The sequence below is a fragment of the Camelus bactrianus genome, chromosome 16 (genome assembly GCF_048773025.1).
Source record: "Camelus bactrianus isolate YW-2024 breed Bactrian camel chromosome 16, ASM4877302v1, whole genome shotgun sequence".
NCBI classification, from domain to species: domain Eukaryota; kingdom Metazoa; phylum Chordata; class Mammalia; order Artiodactyla; family Camelidae; genus Camelus; species Camelus bactrianus.
Window position 1 is genome coordinate 29029616 of NC_133554.1, and position 20529 is coordinate 29050144.

General features: G+C 57.6%; 2 protein-coding genes across 4 annotated transcripts; both read left to right on the forward strand.

Annotated features, from left to right (window-relative positions):
* The first annotated feature begins 1065 nt into the window (after positions 1-1065).
* Positions 1066-9820, forward strand: EPN3 (epsin 3). 2 transcript variants are annotated; one of them, XM_074342789.1, is made up of 10 exons: positions 1068-1294; positions 2825-3525; positions 4483-4601; positions 4869-4949; positions 5159-5287; positions 6246-6333; positions 6803-7072; positions 7233-7349; positions 7481-7711; positions 7922-9820. In XM_074342789.1, the coding sequence occupies exons 2-10, from the start codon at positions 2964-2966 to the stop codon at positions 8257-8259; spliced, it is 1935 nt and encodes a 644-aa protein (XP_074198890.1). In that variant the 5' UTR covers positions 1068-1294; positions 2825-2963; the 3' UTR covers positions 8260-9820. The 2 variants fall into 2 exon arrangements, with proteins under 2 accessions (XP_074198891.1, XP_074198890.1); XM_074342790.1 differs by lacking the exon at positions 4869-4949 and having other exon boundaries at positions 1066-1294.
* Positions 9821-12389: 2569 nt separating this feature from the next.
* On the forward strand, positions 12390-20498 carry SPATA20 (spermatogenesis associated 20). Of its 2 annotated transcripts, XM_074342806.1 has the most exons (16): positions 12390-12500; positions 13447-13626; positions 13731-13795; positions 13979-14133; positions 14212-14355; positions 14457-14658; positions 15051-15181; positions 15294-15398; positions 15642-15716; positions 15814-16023; positions 16106-16298; positions 16633-16801; positions 17080-17291; positions 18640-18839; positions 19903-19983; positions 20137-20498. In XM_074342806.1, exons 1-16 carry the CDS (start codon positions 12424-12426, stop codon positions 20305-20307), a joined length of 2370 nt encoding a protein of 789 aa, XP_074198907.1. In that variant the 5' UTR covers positions 12390-12423; the 3' UTR covers positions 20308-20498. The 2 variants fall into 2 exon arrangements, with proteins under 2 accessions (XP_074198907.1, XP_074198908.1); XM_074342807.1 differs by lacking the exon at positions 19903-19983.
* The last annotated feature ends 31 nt before the right edge of the window (positions 20499-20529 follow it).

Below are 20529 nucleotides of genomic sequence, written 5' to 3' on the forward strand. Positions count from 1 at the left end.
TACACCTTTAGCCTCAGGACAAACCCCCACCCAACTCCAGTGCCCCAGGACACATCTGCCTCTGAGGTGACTTAGGTTTAGAGCTAGCGCTCACTCTGCTGGTCTCTCCAGCAGCAAGAGTTAGGGCACTTCCACTCCCCCACTGCTCCTGCTGGACCTGATGCAGGCAGGGGAAGGGGCAGGGGCTGGAGCCGCCTTCGCCTTCGCAGAGGATGGGAGGGGGTACAGGCTGATGGGGGCACACAGTCTTTGGACAAACTCATGCGCGTAACTCAACAGATCTCGTTCTTTCAGTCTCCCTGAACCCCAACTCTGGGAATGCCATCTGCTTCCTTAGTCCTGACAGATCCCTGAGTCCCGTGGGCCCTGTGAAGAGCAGCCTCCTGTCCTCTGTGAAGTTCTCCTTGGTACCCCATACATAGGACAGAGATGATGCACTTGCTCCCGTGGCAGCCCTGCCTCCTGCTGGCCCTTCTCCCATCCCCCAGCCTACTCCTCCCTCCTCAGCCCCCACCCTCCCCCCATCTCTGACTTGGCCTCACCGCCGGCCTTCTCAGTGTCCTTCCCTCCACCTGACAGGGCCTGGCTCAAGGTCATTGCAGTAATTCCATACCCGACTGCCTGGCTGCTGCTGCTGCCACTGCCGCCTTATCGGCTGCTGGGTTTCTGTTTCACTCCCTTTTACTTCTGGGCATATTGTGTTTGATAAAAACCCTTTGCTTGTAACGTGGCTGGCAGCTCTCCCAGCCACCCCCTCCCGCGTTCCTTCCTGTCCTCCTCCCTCCCCTCCGTGCTCCCTCGGCCTCACCCAGCCCTGTCTTCCTCCCTACCTGTCCCCTCAAACTTAAGTGGGGGCAGGGCCTTCCAGTGTTTCTGATCCCTCCCTCCCCCCAGCTCCAGCAGAGGTGTGCAGAGAAGGCTCCTCCATTTCTACCTTCTGGGAGGAAAGTTCAGGCAGGGCCTCAGGGCCCACACTGAGGGATGCCTCCCAGTACCCCAGGCCAGGCAGGAGGGCCAGGGCGGCCAGGCCCTGGTAGGGCTCCTGGTGGAGTCAGGATGCCTGACTGGTTCTGCTGGTTTCAGTGGCCAGCCCTGGGAGGGGCTTGTGCTCGGGCGGGCTTTGGGGCACAATTATTTCTCATCTTGACTCTTGCCACCTGCCAGCTTACAGGTTGGGGAGGTAAAGACGGGTCTGAGTCACTAGTGAGGGGGAGGGCAGGCATTAAACAAGTGTTGGCTGTGGCATCCCCACAGAAGGCCTGCCACTGCCACACAGAAAGGCAGCAGACAGAAGGTAAGCCGTGCCTTCAGCCAGCACTCTCCATCCCGCCTGCTCTCCCACAGGGTCCCACTCTCTGGGCCGAAGCTCTCCCAGGCACCTGGGCCCTGATGAAACCTGCCAAGGCCAGGCCTCTCTGAACTGAGCTCAGGTTGGCAGGGCTGGCTGGAGGGAGAGTTGGGATGGAGGGCAGGGGTAGGCAGGTGCCTTCTGACTCCTGCTGAGTCCCAGGGTAGAGCTGAGAGATGCAGTCTCCTTGGGTGTTTGTGGGTGGGGGCGGTTCATGGGTGGAGGCTCTGCAGTTCGAGCCAGGGTGTAACGTGTGCCCATGCCGGAGAGTGCCCATACGGTGGCAGGGGGAATCTGGTTTTGGTTTCTAGGACCTGGGAAAAGCTTTCTCTGTCTTGGCCTGGGTTTGCTTTCAGCAGATGGCTTGGTCCTGAGGCTGTGAGGGCAGTGGGCTGGCCCTAATCTTCCCTCAGCTGGAATATCAGAAATCTACCTCATGTCCAAGGCCTTGGGGGTTTGGGAAGCCCAGACTGGCTTTGCCCTCAGGGAGCTTACATTCTGGCTGAGAATGTGGGACTGAGACCATAAAGCAATCAGATGAATCAATTACAAAACTGGTGACCCTGACAAGTACTGGATTAGTCTTCTGGAGACCTAGGTGTTGGTCTCAGCTCTGCCACCTCCATGCTGTGTGACTGTGGGCAGGTCAGACCCCTCTCTGGCCTCAGTGCCCTCCTGTGTACAATGGGGACCTCTTTGGGAGGCAGGCTCCCCCAGATGCTCCTTCCTTGCCTTGCTGCCTCACTCATCCTTGCTCTTCTCTTTGGATCTTGGGTCTCAGTTCAGCCATCACCTCCTCTGGGAATTCTCTCCTGATTTTCCCAGCTTGGGTCCTCCTGTGCTCCTCTGCACTCCCATGCTGGACTCGATTGTCTGCACCCTCTCAGCTGGATGTGGGTGAGCCAGGACTTGTACTGTGCTTGCCATAGTGCCTGGCTCAAAGAAGGCCCCAGGAAATTGGTGTCGAATGAATCAAGTTACAAAAACTAACAATATAAGAAGACAGGAGAGTGAGGATGGAGACGTTGGAAAGGCCAGGTCTTAAGCCAGATCCTGGCAGAAACAGGAGAGGTAGCCTAGCAGAAGCAAGGCAAGGGGGCATTCCTGCAGGGTCACTTTCATGTCCCTAACTAAGGGCAAAGACTGTGGAGCAAGTCTGCCTGGGGTAATCCTGGGCTCCCCATTCACCAGCTCTGTGATCTTGGACAAGTCATTTAATCCTTCTCTGAACCTCACTTTCCCCATTTATGAATGGAGGTAATAATAATAGTGTCCTTGTAGTGTGATTGTGAAGCTAAATGAGAATGCAAAGCTAGAATTACCCGCTGAGTAATAAGTAAAATAAGAAAAATAAAAATAGGTGCCTGCCGAAGGCTGTTCCTGGGGGCAGGGACACCTGGCCAGGCCTCAAGTCGCTGGCTCAGTGGCCAGCGGGGTGGGCCATTGTCCCTGAGTTCCAGACCCTCTCTTCCTCAGACCCATGTGGAACCCAAGGACACAGCCGCCCTGCTGAGCGCGCGAAGGCCCACCCCTGGAGACGGTGACCTCACGTCGGTGGCCCTCGGCCCTCCACCTCTGGCTGGGGCGGGGGCCGCCCATCTCCGAGTCCTCAGCCATGACGACCTCAGCACTGCGGCGGCAGGTGAAGAACATTGTGCACAACTACTCTGAGGCGGAGATTAAGGTGCGAGAGGCCACCAGCAACGACCCGTGGGGTCCACCCAGCTCGCTCATGTCGGAGATTGCCGATCTGACCTTCAACACGGTGGCCTTTGCCGAGGTCATGGGCATGCTGTGGCGGCGGCTCAACGACAGTGGCAAGAACTGGCGGCACGTGTACAAGGCGCTGACGCTGCTGGACTACCTGCTGAAGACGGGCTCCGAGCGGGTGGCCCACCAGTGCCGGGAGAACCTCTACACCATCCAGACACTCAAGGACTTCCAGTACATCGACCGTGACGGCAAGGACCAGGGCGTCAATGTGCGCGAGAAGGTCAAGCAGGTGATGGCCCTGCTCAAGGACGAGGAGCGCCTCCGGCAGGAGCGGACCCATGCCCTCAAGACCAAGGAGCGCATGGCACTGGAGGGTACAGGCATCGGCAGCGGGCAGCTGGGCTTCAGCCGCCGCCATGGCGATGACTACAGCCGCTCTCGCGGTTCCCCATCCTCCTACAACTGTGAGTGAGCCCAGGGTGTGTCTGGGGGCAGGGAGGCAGCCTGAGTTCTGATCCTGGCTCTGCAACCCCCAGCCATGGATAATAGTATCTGCTTCAGAGGGATGTCTGAGGATTCCGTGAGATGAGGGCTGTAACATGCAAGGCACAAGGCCCACACACAGTAGGTGCTCAACAAGTCAGCGTGAATGATGATGTTACTATAAGCTTGTTATTACTGATAACTCTGTCTGCGGGAGGCGTGGTGGTTTTAAGCACAGGCACTGGAGTTCGGTAGCCCTCCTTATTCTGCCCCTTCCAAACTGTGTGATCAGGACAACCAGCTCCTGGGGCCTGTTTGCTCATCTGTAAAGTAGGGATAATCCTATCTCCTCAGTTGTTTGATGTGCATGAGACCCAGCCCAGGAATGCCCTTGGCCTTGCACCCAGGCACACGGCACATGGTGCTGCAGCAGCATTCCCCTTGATGCCCCGACGCGAGGGCACTGTCTTTGGGGTGGGGAGCAGCTGCAGAGCGTTCTCCTCCCCACGGCAGGGGGGCTTCCCTGATCTGAGGGGCACTCAGAACAGCCCTCCTTGGCAGTGTGTGGAGGGCTTGGAGACCTGTGATCTCCACTGACTGGAACCTCTCGCCCTCCCACCCTACTTGACCCCAGGCTGGATGGGGCCCAGCTGTAAGAGTCCAGGAACTGGAGTCAGGAGACCTGGGTCCAAGTGTTGCCAGGCAGCCCTCAGGGCTGTGGCATGTCTGTAAAGGAGGGATTGAAATCTCTATCGGGGTGGAATGGAAACCTTACAGAAAGCGCCAAGACCCCCGCCTGGCTCCTGACTGCCAGTTGTTCCCTTTCCCTTCCGTTTCCCTCTCTGAGCCTTAGCTTCCAAGCAAGAGGGTGCAAGGTGGGTGGGGGAGCGCATGGGTACCTGTGTGGTTACGGAAGCCATGATGGTTGGTCATTGCAGCCTCCTCCTCATCCCCCCGCTACACCTCTGACCTGGAGCAGGCCAGGCCCCAGACATCAGGAGAAGAGGAGCTGCAGCTGCAGCTGGCCTTGGCCATGAGCCGCGAGGAGGCTGAGAAGGTGAGCCCCCTCCTGGGGGGGGGGTGAGGGGCTGGAAGAGGAAGAGGTGCCTGGATGCCCCACACCATTGATTCTCAGGTTCCCCGAGTCCTGCTCCCAAGGACAGCACAGGCCTGTCTGTGTTCCTTGGGTCAGGTTACTGGGATTGGGGACTGCCTCCCTGGACATTTCTCTCTCCATCCCCCTAACCCAGGCAGGGCGATGTTGCCCTTTGGCCCAAGAGCAGGAGTGCTGGGCCGAGTTCACTCCTTTCTTCCTCCCTCACAGCCCGTCCCCCCAGCCTCCCACAGGGACGAGGACCTGCAGCTGCAGCTGGCTCTGCGCCTGAGCCGGCAGGAGCAGGAGAAGGTAGCGGGCCGAGCCTCCGGTGCTGGTGCTGGTGCTGGTGGAGGTGCTATGCGGGACTAACCAGGCTCCTCCCACTCCCCCGTGGTGGTCCTGCTGCCTCTAATTTCTCAGCACCACCCACCCCTGCACTCTTGTTAACTCCAGCCCTGGTCCCCTCAAGTCTAGCCCCAGCTGCTCATGCTTTTTCCTCACTCCTGTGCCTTCTGCAGGAGGTGAGGTCCTGGCGAGGAGACGACTCCCCTGTGGCCAATGGTGCTGGGGCTGGGGTCCACCGTCGGCAGGACAGAGAGCCTGAAAGAGAAGAGAAACAGGAGGAGGAGAAGCTAAAAACCAGCCAGGTGGGGTGCTGGGGGGCATAGGCTGAGAATCTGCGAGACAAATTGAGTTAAATATTTGTAGAGTATAGAACAGCGCTTGGTATATAGTAAGCACTACTTGAAGTGTTTATTCAATGAAAATGGGGGTGGAGGGGGTGTAGCAGCCCCAGGTCCCATACAGCATAAGCTGGTGACTGAGCTGATGGCAAACTGGGAGACAAAGAATTCTGATCTGAAACTCCATGATTTGGATTCTGGATTTGCTGCCGCTAACTTTATGACTTGGGGCATGTCATTGTCTTGGTTTCAGTTTCCAACTCTGTACTGTGGGCTTGTTGGACAGTTCCAGTTCTGACAGTCTAGGATCATGTGATACTGTGGATCAAGAATGGGGTTGGACTAAGCTGAAAGCTGATACGGTGCTGAAAACATGTTGGGTTCATACACATACTTTCCAAGAGGGAGGAGTGGGAAGTAAGGTTACCCTCCAAAACTGTCTATGCTACCCCTGGGGTATCTCTGTACCCTTCTATCCATGTTCACTGTGGCCATTTCTCCTGGACAGTGACTTAGGGAAGTAGGTTCATCATAAAATGTCTCACCAGTAATGGGCTGAGGAGCAGGACAGCTGAAGAAGGGATCAGGCAGGCCTGCATTCTTTCCAAGCTCTGTCTCTCCCTGACCGTGTGACTTTAGGCAACTCGATTTCCCTCTCTGGGCTGCAGCTGGTACATCTGCAAAAAGGGCACCCCACCACCTTCCCCACCTACAGCACAGGTTGTTATGAAAATCAGGCACTTAATGGATGAGGAAATATTTTATAAACTGGAAAGCACTGTGCAGGGGTGAGGGATGATTAATAGATGTTTGTGGAATGAATAAAGGAGAGAATGAGCTGGAGTGAGGATGACAGTTCAGGGCCCACCCTTCCTCCAGGCCCTGCCCTCCCCTGAGCCATGGCTGCCTCTCCCCTCCACAGTCCTCCATCCTGGACTTGACGGACATCTTCGCACCAGCCCCAGCCCTGCCCTCCACACACTGCTCTGCTGACCCATGGGACATCCCAGGTGGGCATGCAGGGCTGCAAGGGGCTCCCAGGCTGGCCCCAGGGAACCCCTTCCTTCCCAGCCACCTGCTGGTATCCCCTCCCCACAGCTGGGGACCACTGGGCAAGTCATTCACCTCCTAAGCCTCAGCTTCCTCTGCGTTACAGGGTTGCAGTGAGGGAGGGGGCACATCTGAAGAGCTCAGCTCATGGGAAACTCAGAAATGTTCTCTTTCTGCCCCTGGTCACCCTGGCTTTCCTGGCCCAGCCTGTCCCTGACCGAGAAGGTGGCCTGAGCTGCCCATGCTGGGGGTCCAGGATCCTGGGATAACTTGTTGAATATGGGCTCCAGCTTGCTAGGTGGTCCTGAGTTAGCACTCTATCTATGAAATGGGTCCCTCTGGCTCCCAGATTGGTCTGGGTAACTGGGAAGGCCCTGGACTGGGGATCTGAGTCAGCCTGGGGTCACATCTCTGCTGTCCCCATTTCAGGTCTCAGGCCCAACACAGAGCCCAGTGGCTCATCCTGGGGGCCTTCTGCAGACCCCTGGTCTCCAGTCCCCTCGAGAAGCATCCTGTCCCACAGCCAGCCCTGGAACTTGCCCCCTATGCTCTCCTCCTCTGAGCCCTGGGGCCGGACCCCTGTGCTTCCTGCTGGACCACCCACCACAGACTCCTGGGCACAGAACTCCCCCCACCACAAACCCCCCAACACTGGGGCCGACCCTTGGGGGGCCTCAGTGGAGACCTCCAACACACCTGGTAAGTGGAGGGCCCGAGGGCTAGAGGACTTCTGGGTTCCCTTCTCACGAATGCCAAGAGGCAGGAGATCCTGTGTTGAGGGCTGCTTGCCTGGAAAGGGGTCAGCCCAGTGTCTGCCCTTTCTGCCAACCATCTCATCTCTCTTTTCTTCCTTGACTAGTGCTAGGTGGTACCTCGACCTTTGACCCATTTGCCAAACCTCCAGTACCCAAAGAGACCAAGGAGGGGCTGGAGTGTGCCCAAGCCCTGCCCTCTGGGAAGCCCAGCAGTCCTGTGGGTAAGCAAGAGGCTGGGCATGATGCAGCTCTGGGGAAAAAGGGGCCCAGTGAGAGCTGGCCTCTGCCTTCTTCCTCTCACAGAGTGACCACTCACTCTCCCTACCAATAAACTCTATGATTTCTGTTCAAGAGCGGGACCTATTTGGAGACGCAATCCCCAGTTCCAAGCAAAATGGCACAAAGGAGCCAGATGCCTTCGACCTGGGTGTACTGGGGGAAGCACTAACCCAGCCCAGCAAGGACACCCGAGCATGCCGGACTCCTGAGTCTTTCCTGGGCCCCTCGGCCTCCTCCTTGGTCAACCTTGACTCATTAGTCAAGGCGCCCCAGGTTGCAAAGACTCGGAACCCCTTCCTAACAGGTAGAAACCCCTATTCACCGTCTCTGCAGGGTCTTAACACTGGAGTCCCCTGCTCTCTCTCTGTCTCTCCTTTCAAAGCTCTGCTCTTGCCCTGAAATCTTACTTTTCCTTATTTCTAAGACCCCAGATCTTGCCACCCTTGTCCTCCTCCCCACTGAGGGCTAAGTCCCTGACTAGCTCCAAGTTCCCCAACCCACTCTCATTTCGCAGGTCTCAGCGCTCCATCCCCCACCAACCCGTTCGGCGGGGGCGAGCAGGGCAGGCCGACCCTGAACCAGATGCGCACCGGGTCTCCAGCGCTGGGCCTGGCGGCCGGCGGGCCGGTCGGAGCGCCCTTCGGTTCCATGACCTACAGCGCCTCCTTGCCACTCCCGCTCAGCAGCGTGCCGGCCGGCGTGACTCTCCCCGCCTCGGTCAGCGTCTTCCCACAAGCCCGCGCCTTCACGCCGCCGCCCCCAGGGAGCTTGCAGCAGCCGCTGCTGCCCACGTCCGGCTCCGCGGGGCCGCTCCAGCCGCCCCCGCAGGCCGGCACCAACCCCTTTCTTTGAGCACCGCCCGGCCCTGGGCCGGCCACCTGCGCCGACAGCACTGGGTCCCGCCCCCTGGGCGGGGCGGGGCCGCCGCCCCCCCCCCCCCGAGAAAGCCCGGAACCACTGAGACTCCGCCCCGAGGCCGGCGCGGACTGTAGTCCTGACCTCCGCAGACCCTTTGCATCCCCGGGAGCTAGAGACCAAGGACTTCACTGGGGCCGAGACCACGCCCCGTAATAAAGACTGGAATCCAGCTCTCACCTCAGCTCTCACCAAGTGGACTTTTTGCCTGGCTTGGCAACCACGTTTGGACCACAGCGGGAATCATCGGCTATCGGCTGCCCTGGAAACAATTGCTCCGCAATGTGGGGCACAAAAATGCTCCCACTGCCCGTACAACCCCCTCAGCCTGGCACTTTCGCTTCCATATGCTTCCCAGACTCTAATTCATTTGATCATTTCGTTCATTTACCACACATCAGCACGGGAGATGATCCAATAGCAAGGGAGTTGGGAGTTGTTCCATTGCGCACTCGTTGTGTGCTAAGCACATGGATTGTCATTTAATCCTTGCGTCAACATTCTGAAGTAGATAATATTACTCCCATTCAGGACTGGCTACATAATTTGTGGAGCCCATTGCAAAATGACAGTGTGGGGCCCTTGTTCAAAACTGGGTTAAGAATATCAAAATGGGGGCAGCAGAGCATTAGACCAAGTGCAAAGTCCTTGGCCCTGCTCTCACTTTATAGGTGAGGAAACTGAGGGTCAGGGAGGTTAAGTGGTATGCTCAAAGTCACAGAGGTAGCACGGAGTGGGGCTGTGATCCAGATTGCCTGGCTCCACAGTCCTTAGCTCTCAGGCTGAGCCCCAGATTTAATTCACAAATATTGACTGACTGCTGTGGACAAAGTGCTGGGCTTGTCTGGGAAGGATTCAAGAATGCTAAGCCCACAGCCTCCAGGAGCTCAGAACTCAGTGGCGCATGCAAGCAGGGTCCAGGAGCCCCAAGATCCTTTGTTTTAGAGTCACCTTCAATCAGGCTCTCACACCTCTCCTCTCTTCACCAGGACTGGCAAGAAACTCAGTCTTAGTCATGACCCCTCCTGGGGGGCTTGTGTGGGGTCTGGGAAACAAAAGGAGGATTAGGGCCTGGTCCCTCATCCTGAGGACCACCATGGTCACCCTCACTCCTCTTCTACTCAGTGCTCTCCGACCACTGGACACGGATGTGTCTTCAGTGCTCAGGGTCTGGCCCTGCAGGTGGCCTGCTGCCAGCCCCCAACACTTTTGGAGGCACTGGGGGAAAATGCTCTTCCATAGGCCAGAAACACCAAAGTTGGGGAAGGACACAATGCTGCTCTCCTTCTTAAGGTGGGGGTAAGGAAAGGAGCTGCTTTGTGTTTTTGGAGGGAGGCAGTCCTACCGGAGCTATTATAGGCATGGTGGACAAGAGCAGCTCCTTGGGAGTCTGACAGCATTTGAAACTGCTCTAAGGTTTGCACTTAATAATAACAATCACTTAGTAATAAGTGGTTATACTCCCTGACCTTGAGTAAATTACTTAACCTCTCCATGACTGTGCCTCTATTTCCTTACTTGTCAAATGGGAACAAGCGTTCCTTCCTTAGGAGGTTGCTATGTGGCTCCTCCCAGGCCTGTGTCCACCCTGTTTAGAGACTAACCATGAAGAATGAACCTGCCATACCCCTAATTCATGGTTTTGCCAGGCAGTACCCAGAGTTCAACCCCCATCTGTCTTCAGCTGCACAAACCTGGGAGGTCTCCATCCTTCTTGGTCACTGATCCACGCTTCAGCCCTCCCCAACCTGGGTCTTCCTCTTCTAAACTGGCTTTCCTTGAGGACTCCCAAGGGATGCTGTTTTGATTCCCAACAAGAAGAGGTTGGTAGTCTTGCTCCCCACACCTACTTGTGGACCATCTTCCTCCTGGAAGACCACTTCCTCCTTGGAGGCTGGAGCCACTGGGTGTCCTGCCTCCTTCTGCCTGGGGCTGTACTCCACCTCATTCTTGCCAGGCTTCGGCCTTGGCTCATACATACTCTTCTCACCCAGATCTTGCTCAATCTTGTGTGACTCCATTACCCAAGGGGGTGGCCTCACCACTCCCTGACCTCTCAGCTGCTCTGACCCATGGTCACACTTTGGAGCTTGTCATCACCCCAGATTCATCCACATTTAAGGCAGGTTTCTTGTTCTCTTATTGTAACCTCATTCCTTCCAGGGAGCACACATACCAGACCCTCTGGACCCAAGCCTTCTGTCACCGCACTCTCCCATCTTCTCAGAGATCTCTCTCTTCCATATCATCAAATGCCTTCTCTCAACCAAATCCTTCCCCTTGATATTTGTCATAATTAGTCTTATACATCTTGAAAGTATCTGCATCTTTCCCCTCACATCAAGTGCCCATCCTATCTCTCTATGTCCCTTTTTCTCCCCTCCCTCCTCAACTCACTCCAGTCAACTTCTACCATCAGCTTCACCTCCTGGAACGTCTGACAAGTCCATCAATGGCCTTTAAGTTGCTGAAGCCAGGAGACCTTTTTCTGTCCCAACCCAGTTGGCCTCTCTAGAGTCTGAGCCTTCCTCCTTGTAACTCTCTGTCCCTTTGCCTCTGGGACAACACCCTTTCCTGGGTTTCCCTTGATCCCCTGTGGCTTTCACAGGTGCACTTCTGAGTCTCCCACCAGACCCGTCTCAGTCGTCCAGAACCCTGTTATCCCCACAGATATGTCTCAAGGACATCTCAAACCAACACGTCCAAAAAAGGACCCCATGACCCCCAACCGGAGCCTCCCCTGGTGCCCCCTCCTCAGCAGATGGCCCCATCATCCAGCACCAGCCCTACTCTGCAAATCACTCCTGACACCTCCCTCTCCCTCACAGCCAATTCTGATGATGTTCTCTCCTCTACTGACCACCTCTTGCCCACCCCCCGCTCTCTATCCCCACCTCTGCCTGTGCAGACCTCCCAGAGATCTCTCCTGGGTTCTGCTATGGCCTCCCACCCCTTCTGCTTCCACTCGGTGCCTCTTTCCAGTCCATTCTCCATCAGGAAGCTGGAGGGACCTTTCCAAAATGCAGGGTCACTCCTCTGATTAAGGCCTTTCCACAGCTTTCTTTTGCTCTCATCAGTAACCAAACTCGTGCTCACAGCCCAAGTCCTGGCCCTGCCCTCCTCCTCAACCTCACAACCTCACCTACTACCTCTCTTCCCTGTGCTGTCCTGCAGCCATGCTGGTTTCCGCAGTTCCTCAGCTCTGACTCACTGCTGTGCCATAGGGCCTTTGCACATCTCTTCCTCCTGCTTCCCCAGCACTTCCCTCTTGCCCTCTTTAGATTCCATCCTCTTATTTTTCCAAGGATGCTACACAAATGTGATTTCTTCAGGGACGCTTCCCTGCTCGTCTCTCCCACCAGGCCAAGTTCCTTGTGACAGCTAGTCATGACACTTCTCACCGTGCGTGGTTTGTATATTTATTTGTATGGCTGTCAGATTCGCTTCTGCCTCCCTCATCAGACTAAGCAACACAAGGGCAGGAACCTGGTGTCTCTCTGCCCACTGTTGTACCTAACAGAGTGTCTGGTGGGCAGTGGGCACTCAATAAATATTGACTGAATGTAGCAAATGAGACATGTGTGTAAAGTACCTGAAAGGACGTAAAGTTGGCACATCGTTATTATTCGGGGAAGGCTTCCTGGAGATGGTGGGATTTGAGCAGGACCTTGAGCTGGGAGGCAGCACAAAAACGAAGATCAGCAGCTTGGAGGGCCTGGACAAGCCACGCCTTGTCCTCCCACCTCATTGCTCATTCGTAAAGCCGGGCAAAATAACCAGAGGCTCTGGCTTTCCTCGGCCCTGGCATCCCCACAGCCCTCCGTGTTCTCCTCAGGAGGGTTATCTCCCCACAGGCAGCTGATCTTGGTCCTGCCTAGTCGGCCCAGCTTTGTGCACAGATTCTCGTCCTCCCAGGCCCTGGCTGCTCGGTCTGCAATCCCGCGCTCGGCCGCCGAGCGCCGCTCGGAGACCAGCCACACGGCCCGGAGTCGCAGTGAAGACGCGCCGGCGGTTGGGTGGGTGCCCAGGCCCGCCCCTCGCAGCCTCTCTCCCGCCCTCCCTTCCTGTCCGCGGCGTCCCGGCCCGCGGCCGCCAGCAGCCATGCTGGGCGCGCGGGCCTGGCGGTTCCGCGGTCTCCTGCTGCCCCGCGCCGGGCCCGGCCTCGCCGCGAGCTGCAGGTACAGGCGGGCGAGTGGGCCGCTGCGGCGCGCCCTGCGCCTGCGGGGCTCCGGAGCCAGTTGTCCTGGCGCCGGTCCCCAGTGCCTGCCCAGCCACCCCCTCATGCCTGCCTCCCCCAACCCACCGCCCCAAGTCCGCACCCGAGACCTGGCCCAAGCAGTAACGCCCTTCTCCACCTCTCCCCGCCAGCTGCAGGGCTAGCTTGCCTAGGGACTCTGTTCTGACACCGCCTTCAGGAAGCCTTCTATGAACCCCAGTGCTGGGCTGAGGGTCCTTGTCCAACAGCACCCTGGGCTGGCCTGTTACAGTCATTGCTGCAGGGGCCTGTCAGTATTTAGGTCTGCCCCACAGTGCCACCCTCCCAGGCTGAGCGCCCTGAGATCAGGGCCAGTTTCTGATTCTTCGGGAGTCATGGGGGTCTGGCACAGGACCTGGCCCCGTAGAGGTGCTCAGTGGGTGGATGTTGAGAGAGGGAGCCCCGGGTGTCAATTTTCCTCCCGTTGTGCCTCACCTGGTCCAGTCCCAGACCCAGGAGCGGGCAGCCTGCCTGCCCAGATCACACCCAGACATGACAGAGACTCCTCCAGCACAGCCACCATGGGGTGGGGCCTGTTAGCGGGAGAGAATGGAGCCTGAAGGACCATTCCACCCATTGTGACTCACCCTGACCTCACAGTCATCATCCTTCCCACCGCCAGGTCTGAAAAGTTGGGGGAGACTAACCTGTCAGGGAGCCCCCAATGAGCCACCTTTCTTCACCCCCCCAAAAACACAAGGGGGAGCACAAAGTCCACGGTCTCCCCCGTGGTTCAGAAAGGTCCGTTGGACTGGGAGCAGGGGGTTCCAGGAGGGGTGTCAGAGGGAAGGATGGGGTCAGGTGGGCCTCTGGGGTAGGCACAGCGGGAGCTTGTAGAAACTCCTCACCTGACCCCCTGCCCATCCCAGGGGGAGCTCCTCCCGGGACAAAGACCGAAGTGTGACAGTCGGTAGTTCAGTGCCCATGCCTGCTGGAGGGAAGGCAAGCCGGACTAACTGCTCTCAGTCCACACCTCAGAAGGTCCCCAACCACCTGATCAATGAGAAGTCACCGTACCTCCTGCAACATGCCTACAACCCTGTGGACTGGTAAGTACCTCTCTTGCTTCCCTCCTGGGGGCGGGGGCAGCTGGACTCACAACACCATCCCATCTCCCGGGCTAGTGAATGATGCCCCACCCTGCCGGGCCTAGGTACCCCTGGGGACAGGAAGCCTTCGACAAGGCCAGGAAAGAAAACAAGCCAATTTTCCTTTCAGGTAAATGCACCCGCCTTCCCTGGGATGGGTGGAGGGGAGTGGTGGGGGTGGGGAGAAGGATCTCTGGGCCTGGGGACCTCCCAGGAAACTAGTGCCAGGGCCTCTTCAGTCCAGCTGGGGCCCCTTGGCTGGTCCCGCTCTGACCAGTCACGGGCACCCCCGGCCCCTGTGGCCCCATTCCAGTGGGGTACTCCACCTGCCACTGGTGCCACATGATGGAGGAGGAGTCCTTCCAGAACGAGGAGATTGGCCGCCTGCTCAATGAGGACTTCGTCAGCGTGAAGGTGGACCGGGAGGAGCGGCCGGATGTGGACAAGGTGTATATGACCTTTGTGCAGGTGAGAGGTTGTCCCTTGGTGGGGGCGTTGCCCATGCACATAGGGCCTCTCGCCTCACCCTTGCCCTCTCTCTGCCAGGCCACCAGCAGTGGTGGGGGCTGGCCCATGAGTGTGTGGCTGACTCCCAATCTACAGCCCTTTGTGGGGGGCACCTATTTCCCCCCTGAGGATGGCTTGACCCGAGTTGGCTTTCGCACGGTGTTGATGAGGATACGGGACCAGGTGGGTGTGCGCTGGGGGGTGGTGGGGGATGGGAGTCAAGGGTAGGGGAGCAAGGGACCCCTACCCTGTGCTGACCCCCAGGTCTGCTCTGCCTCCCGCAGTGGAAGCAGAACAAGAGTACCCTGCTAGAAAACAGCCAGCGTGTCACCACAGCTCTGCTGGCCCGGTCGGAGATCAGCATGGGGGACCGCCAGCTGCCACCCTCTGCTGCCACCATGAATAGCCGCTGCTTCCAGCAGCTGGACGAGGGCTATGACGAGGAGTATGGTGGCTTCGCTGAGGCCCCCAAGTTTCCCACGCCGGGTCAGCATCCCCTGTGCACGCCCACTCCAGCCCCAGCCTGGCCCTCTGAGTGACGAGGCCTGTCCTCGGCAGTGATCTCCTGATGCCTGACTTGGGTATTAACCTCCCACTCTCCTGTCTGGCCAGTGATCTCATGACCGCCAGCCTGTCGGTCAGTCTGGCAGTAGCTATCTAGTGAAGACCTGACTTGTGGTCTCAGCAGGGACCCTCTGACACTGACGTAGACAACAATCATCCATCTCCTGGGTTGACCATTGACCTCCTGACCCTGAGCCTATCCAGAGAGACTGCTGTTGAGTGAACTCCTAACCCCAGCCTGGCCAAGGGCCCGAACACCTTGCTCTTGCCCTGGCCTCCCTGCCCTCTGACCTGCATGCTCTTGGTGCCCGCAGTGATTCTCAGCTTCCTGTTCTCCTACTGGCTCAGCCATCGGCTCACCCAGGATGGCTCTCGGGCCCAGCAGATGGCCTTGCACACCCTGAAGATGATGGCCAATGGGGGCATCCGAGACCACGTGGGGCAGGTGAGGGGGGTTTGGCATTCCCTGGAGAGGGCAGTGGGAGGCTGCTGGGTGGGGCAGTGGGTGGGGGCAGCGCCTGGGATCGGCCTCCAGCCCTGTGTCCCGCCTGGCACAGGGCTTCCACCGCTACTCCACAGACCGCCAGTGGCACGTCCCCCACTTTGAGAAGATGCTGTATGACCAGGCGCAGCTCCCAGTGGCCTATTCACAGGCCTATCAGGTGACCCCTGACCCCAGCCCAGAGCAGAGACACAGCCTATCCACCTTTCCCCTGCTGCCCCTTTCAGGGCCTTCCTGGTGACTTGCGGCTCCCCCTTAACCTCACCTCTAATTCTCTCTCACATGTCCACTACCCAGGCTCCCTCCCTACCCTCCTGGGAGAACACTGACTGCCTCCCCCAACACTCCTATACCTGGGTCACCCCAGGGACCTCGGTTTACAGCCTCTTTCCTCCCCACTCAGATCTCTGGGGATGAGTTCTACTCTGATGTTGCCAAAGGCATTCTGCAGTACGTGACACGGAACCTGAGTCACCGGGTGTGTGTCCACTGAGGCAGGCGGGCTTGGCTGCGGGAGGGCTCAGGGCCTCCGCTGCCCCGAAGGGTGAGGCCAGCCAACTCTCCCCTCCCCACAGTCTGGAGGCTTCTGTAGTGCTGAGGACGCGGACTCGCCCCCCGAGCGGGGCATGAGGCCCAAAGAGGGCGCCTTCTACGTGTGGACGGTCAAAGAGGTCCAGCAGCTCCTTCCTGAGCCCGTGCCGGGCGCCACGGAGCCGCTGACCTCAGGCCAGCTGCTCACGAAGCACTATGGGCTCACGGAAGCTGGCAACATCAGCCCCAGCCAGGTGAGGACTACTGGGGGTGCAGGGGGGAACCTGAAGCTGGACGGGCAAGCGGACTCCTTCGGACAAGGGCTGTTTTCCTCAGGACCCCAAGGGGGAGCTGCAGGGCCAGAATGTGCTGACCGTCCGGTATTCTCTGGAGCTGACTGCTGCCCGCTTTGGCCTGGACGTGGAGGCCGTGCGGACTTTACTCAATGCAGGCCTCGAGAAGCTCTTCCAGGCCCGGAAACATCGGCCAAAGCCGCACCTGGACAGCAAGATGCTGGCCGCCTGGAACGGTGGGGTGGCTGAGGCTCAAGCCTGACCCGTTTCTAGAATTACCCTTCATGACGCCCCTTCTGGATGACAAGCACCTGCTAAATATTAACTCTTTCTTTGTTAGGTTTATTGCCCTCAATTTACAAATGAACAAACTGAGGCTTAGAAAGTTAAAATAATCCACCCAAGGTCAAATGCAGGGGCCAGGAGCCCAGCCCTGCCTGGTGCTGGAGCTCAAAACAAATTTACTCACCCTGTTGCTCCAGGGAGGAATCAGGACATGATGGGCTGCAGTGGACACACCTGGAGGGCCCCGGCCAGCGTCGCATGACCACCGGTGTCTCCTCCCTCCAGGACTAATGGTGTCTGGCTATGCCGTGACTGGGGCTGTTCTGGGCCAGGAGAGGCTGATTAACTATGCCATCAATGGTGCCAAGTTCCTAAAGCGGCACATGTTTGATGTGGCCAGCGGCCGGCTGAAGAGAACCTGCTATGCAGGGTCCGGGGGGACCGTGGAACACAGGTAGGGGCCGGGCAGTCCGGGAACGCTTGCCTCCCTGGGCACCCCATGCCTGTCTCCACCCCGCTCCTCCCCTCAGGGTGGGCCCTCGTCCTGACTGCTGTCTGCCTGCTGTGAGCTCTCAGCTTCCCTGGGCCCTTTTGCTCATCTGGGAAGTGGGCTAAGGGGACCTGCCCGAAAGGTAGATTTTAAGGGATAAATGAAAGTAAGCGGGAAAAGGGCCTCCTCTGTGAAAGCCCTTCTGTCCCTGGCTTGCCCCTCCCCGATGCCTGTCCCTCCAGCAACCCGCCATGCTGGGGCTTCCTGGAGGACTACGCCTTTGTGGTTCGGGGCCTGCTGGACTTGTACGAGGCCTCCCAGGAGAGCGCGTGGCTCGAGTGGGCTTTGCGGCTGCAGGACACACAGGACAGGCTCTTCTGGGACTCCCGGGGTGGCGGCTACTTCTGCAGTGAGGCCGAGCTGGGGGCTGGCCTGCCCCTGCGTCTCAAGGACGGTCAGTGAGGGTGTGGAGCTGGCCTGGGGTCCTGGACCCAAGTGGGGCTTGGTTTTCCCTGGGAGAGGTGTAAGCACAGGGTGGTGGTGAAGAGCCAGTGTGGGCAGGGCCAGGCCCACCTGGGTTCATATCTCCACCACTCATTAACTGAGTGATCTCAGGCTGGTCTTGTTATATTTCAGAGCCTCAGTTTCTCAGCATGCAAAATGGAGCTAACGTCGGCATTCCCTTATAAGGTTGTTGTAAAGATTAACTTAGCTGTTAGTAGCACTGCCTTGCCTAAACTCATATATTGAACAAGGCCAACTTAATCCTTACCCTTATAAAGCTTACTGTGTAGTAGAGGACACAGCTAACAGACAGATTTAAAGCAAAAATGCACACATAAACAGGCAGTTAAAATTGTGAGTACCACAAGAAGTAGGGGCTGCCCTCCATTCTTGCTGTCCCTGACTTTTCTCTTAGCATCACCTGATGCATCTGGTCCATTGATGGTCTCTCCCCTCACTCAAATGTTCCCAGGGTTTAGTACAGGTCTGGTACATAACTGGGTGTTCAATAAATGTTAGCTGAATGACTGAAAGGGCCCTCAGAGAATAACAGTGGAGCCAACTCAGCGAGGGGAGTCAGATTAAACCTGTGACAGGTGTCATTTAACCAAGGGCTGGGGGCCATATAGGCCGTGTGGTTATGGAGGAGCAGGAGAGGGATTTCAGGTGGAGGGAACTGCCTGTGAGGGGCTCTGAAAGGGCAGCCTGCACCCTGGAGAATGGTGGAGGGGCAGAGGCCAGCGTGTGAGAGGAGGAGGGTACCAAGGTGGGTGGGTCTGGACCCCTGCAGGGTCTTGTAGGTGTGGCATGGAATGGAAGGGGCTGATGGATTTTAAGTGGGTTGTGATCTTCTCTGGTTTAGGTCTAAGAATGTCACTCTGACTAATGGTGGAGAAGGGATGGGGGCAGGGGAAACAGGGTGGCCAGTTAGGAGGCTGTTAGAGGTGTTCAGTCCAGGCAAGTGTTGGTGAAGGCCCAGGTGAGGTGGATGTACTAGATGGGAGAAGTGGTCAGATTGGGTCTGTTCTGGACAAGGACCTGGCAGACTTGTGGGTGGATTGGAAGTGAGAGGTGAGGGAGAGGGAGGGAGGGGTAGCTGGGTGGCTGGATGGAGAAATCAGCAGTGAGATGGGAAGCTTGGGGCCCAACAGCTCAGCGTGGGACAGGTGGAGTTGAGGATGTGTGTGAGAGCGCAAAGGGTCAGTATCCGCTGGTGCTGGTGTTATGCTGTCAGACCTGGGGCGAGGTCCTGGGACTCAGTGACCCACCCTCTCAGCCCTCGCCCCTGTGCCCTGCAGACCAGGATGGCGCAGAGCCTAGTGCTAACTCTGTGTCAGCCCACAACCTGCTTCGGCTGCACGGCTTCACCGGCCACAAGGACTGGATGGACAAGTGTGTGTGCCTACTGACTGCCTTCTCCGAGCGCATGCGCCGTGTCCCGGTGGCATTACCCGAGATGGTCCGCGCCCTCTCAGCCCACCAGCAGACCCTCAAGCAGGTATGGTGCAGCGAGGGCACTCTGGCTAGAGCCATGGGTGGGAGGGGAGCTGGGGCCACTGTGGAGGATGGAGGCACAGAGTGGGGTTCCTGGGGCTGTCCCTAGAACTCAGGTCCATGAGTTTGTGGCCCTATGTGAGTGTGTGTGGAAGTGTCCCACAGGAACATCTGTAAGGCTGCTTGGTGCAGGGGGAGGCGTCTGTGTGAGTGTGTCTGAGGCAGGCTTCTGACAGGTGCGTGTGTGAGTGCCTGTGACTTGGGCTCTCCTGAGAGAGGGCAGGGGCAGGGGCTAAATATGGGTCCCTGTGGTTTGTGAAGTGTTTCTCTGTATATCTTTGTGTCAGTGTAGTTAGGTCAGTGGTGTAGCGAGTGCAGGTGTATGCTTGTCTGTGTCCCTATGTGTGTTTTTGCTGTGTGCGTGCATCTGGATGTCTATGACCCTGGCAGTAGGTGACTGTGTGTCTGTTGCCTGCCTTTATGAGTGGGTGCTGGTGGGAGTGTTCACCACTATGTGATTGCCTGTCTGCATGTGTGTGCTCTGTGTTCAGGTTTGCTTGCTTATATTTGCATGTTTGCCTATATATTTTTGCCTTTGTATGTGTGTGTGTGTGTGTGTGTGTGTGAGTGTGGTGTTTGTGTAATATCTGCTTCTCCAGGGGCATCTGCTGTTTGTCAGTGTGACAACTCTGTCTCCCTGTTTATGGGTTGCTGTGTGTTTATGTATCTTCCAGTGTATCAAATCTTGTGTGTGTGCTGTTGTCTCCACCCATGTGTACATCTCCCTGTGTTTGTACTTTTACCACTATGTATGACACTGTCACTTTGTGTATTCTTGTGTGTGTGTGTGTGAGTGTGTGTGTATGTGTTCCCACCTGCTGAGCAGTGAATCTGTTGTAACCTCCTGGCAGCTGGTCTGGGGGATACTGAGCTGAGTCCCCTTTCCTTCTTAGGCATATAGGGTGGAGTGGCAGAAGGAAGCCCTGGCAGGGGATAGGGAAGCCCTGGTAGGTCTGTGTCCAGCCCCTCTGCACCTGTCACTGGAGTAATCTTTCTCTTCTGTCCAGATTGTGATCTGTGGAGACCCCCAGGCCAAGGACACCAAGGCTCTGTTGCAGTGTGTCCACTCCATCTACATCCCTAACAAGGTTTTGTCTACCTCCCTTGCCTGAATCCCCTCCCCTCCTCAGATCCCCAACATCTCCAGCTCTTCTGAAGGCCTGGGGGAAAGAAACCCACTCGTGGGCCATACCAGTGTCCCAGTGCCCCAGGTGACCCTCTCTACTCTCCTGCTCTCTCAGGTGCTGATTCTGGCCAATGGGGACCCCTCGAGCTTCCTGTCCCGCCAGCTGCCCTTCCTGAGTACCCTGCGACGGCTAGAGGACCGAGCCACTGCCTACGTGTGTGAGAATCAGGCCTGCTCGATGCCCATCACCGAGCCCTGTGAACTACGGAAACTGCTACATCAGTGACTGCCTCCGCCACCTCAGGCTGGGGCAGAAGGTGGAGCTTCCCAGCCGACCAGAGACTCAGGCCCTACAGGGCCCTGCAGAACCTGTGGCCATCCCTGGACACCCTGTCACCAGGTGCCCTCGGCCATCCTTGCTGCCCCACTGTGGGCACACACTCACACTGGAATAAACCTAACAGCGTCCCGCGGTAACCTCAGGGCCTTGGCCTTGCTTGTGAGGGAG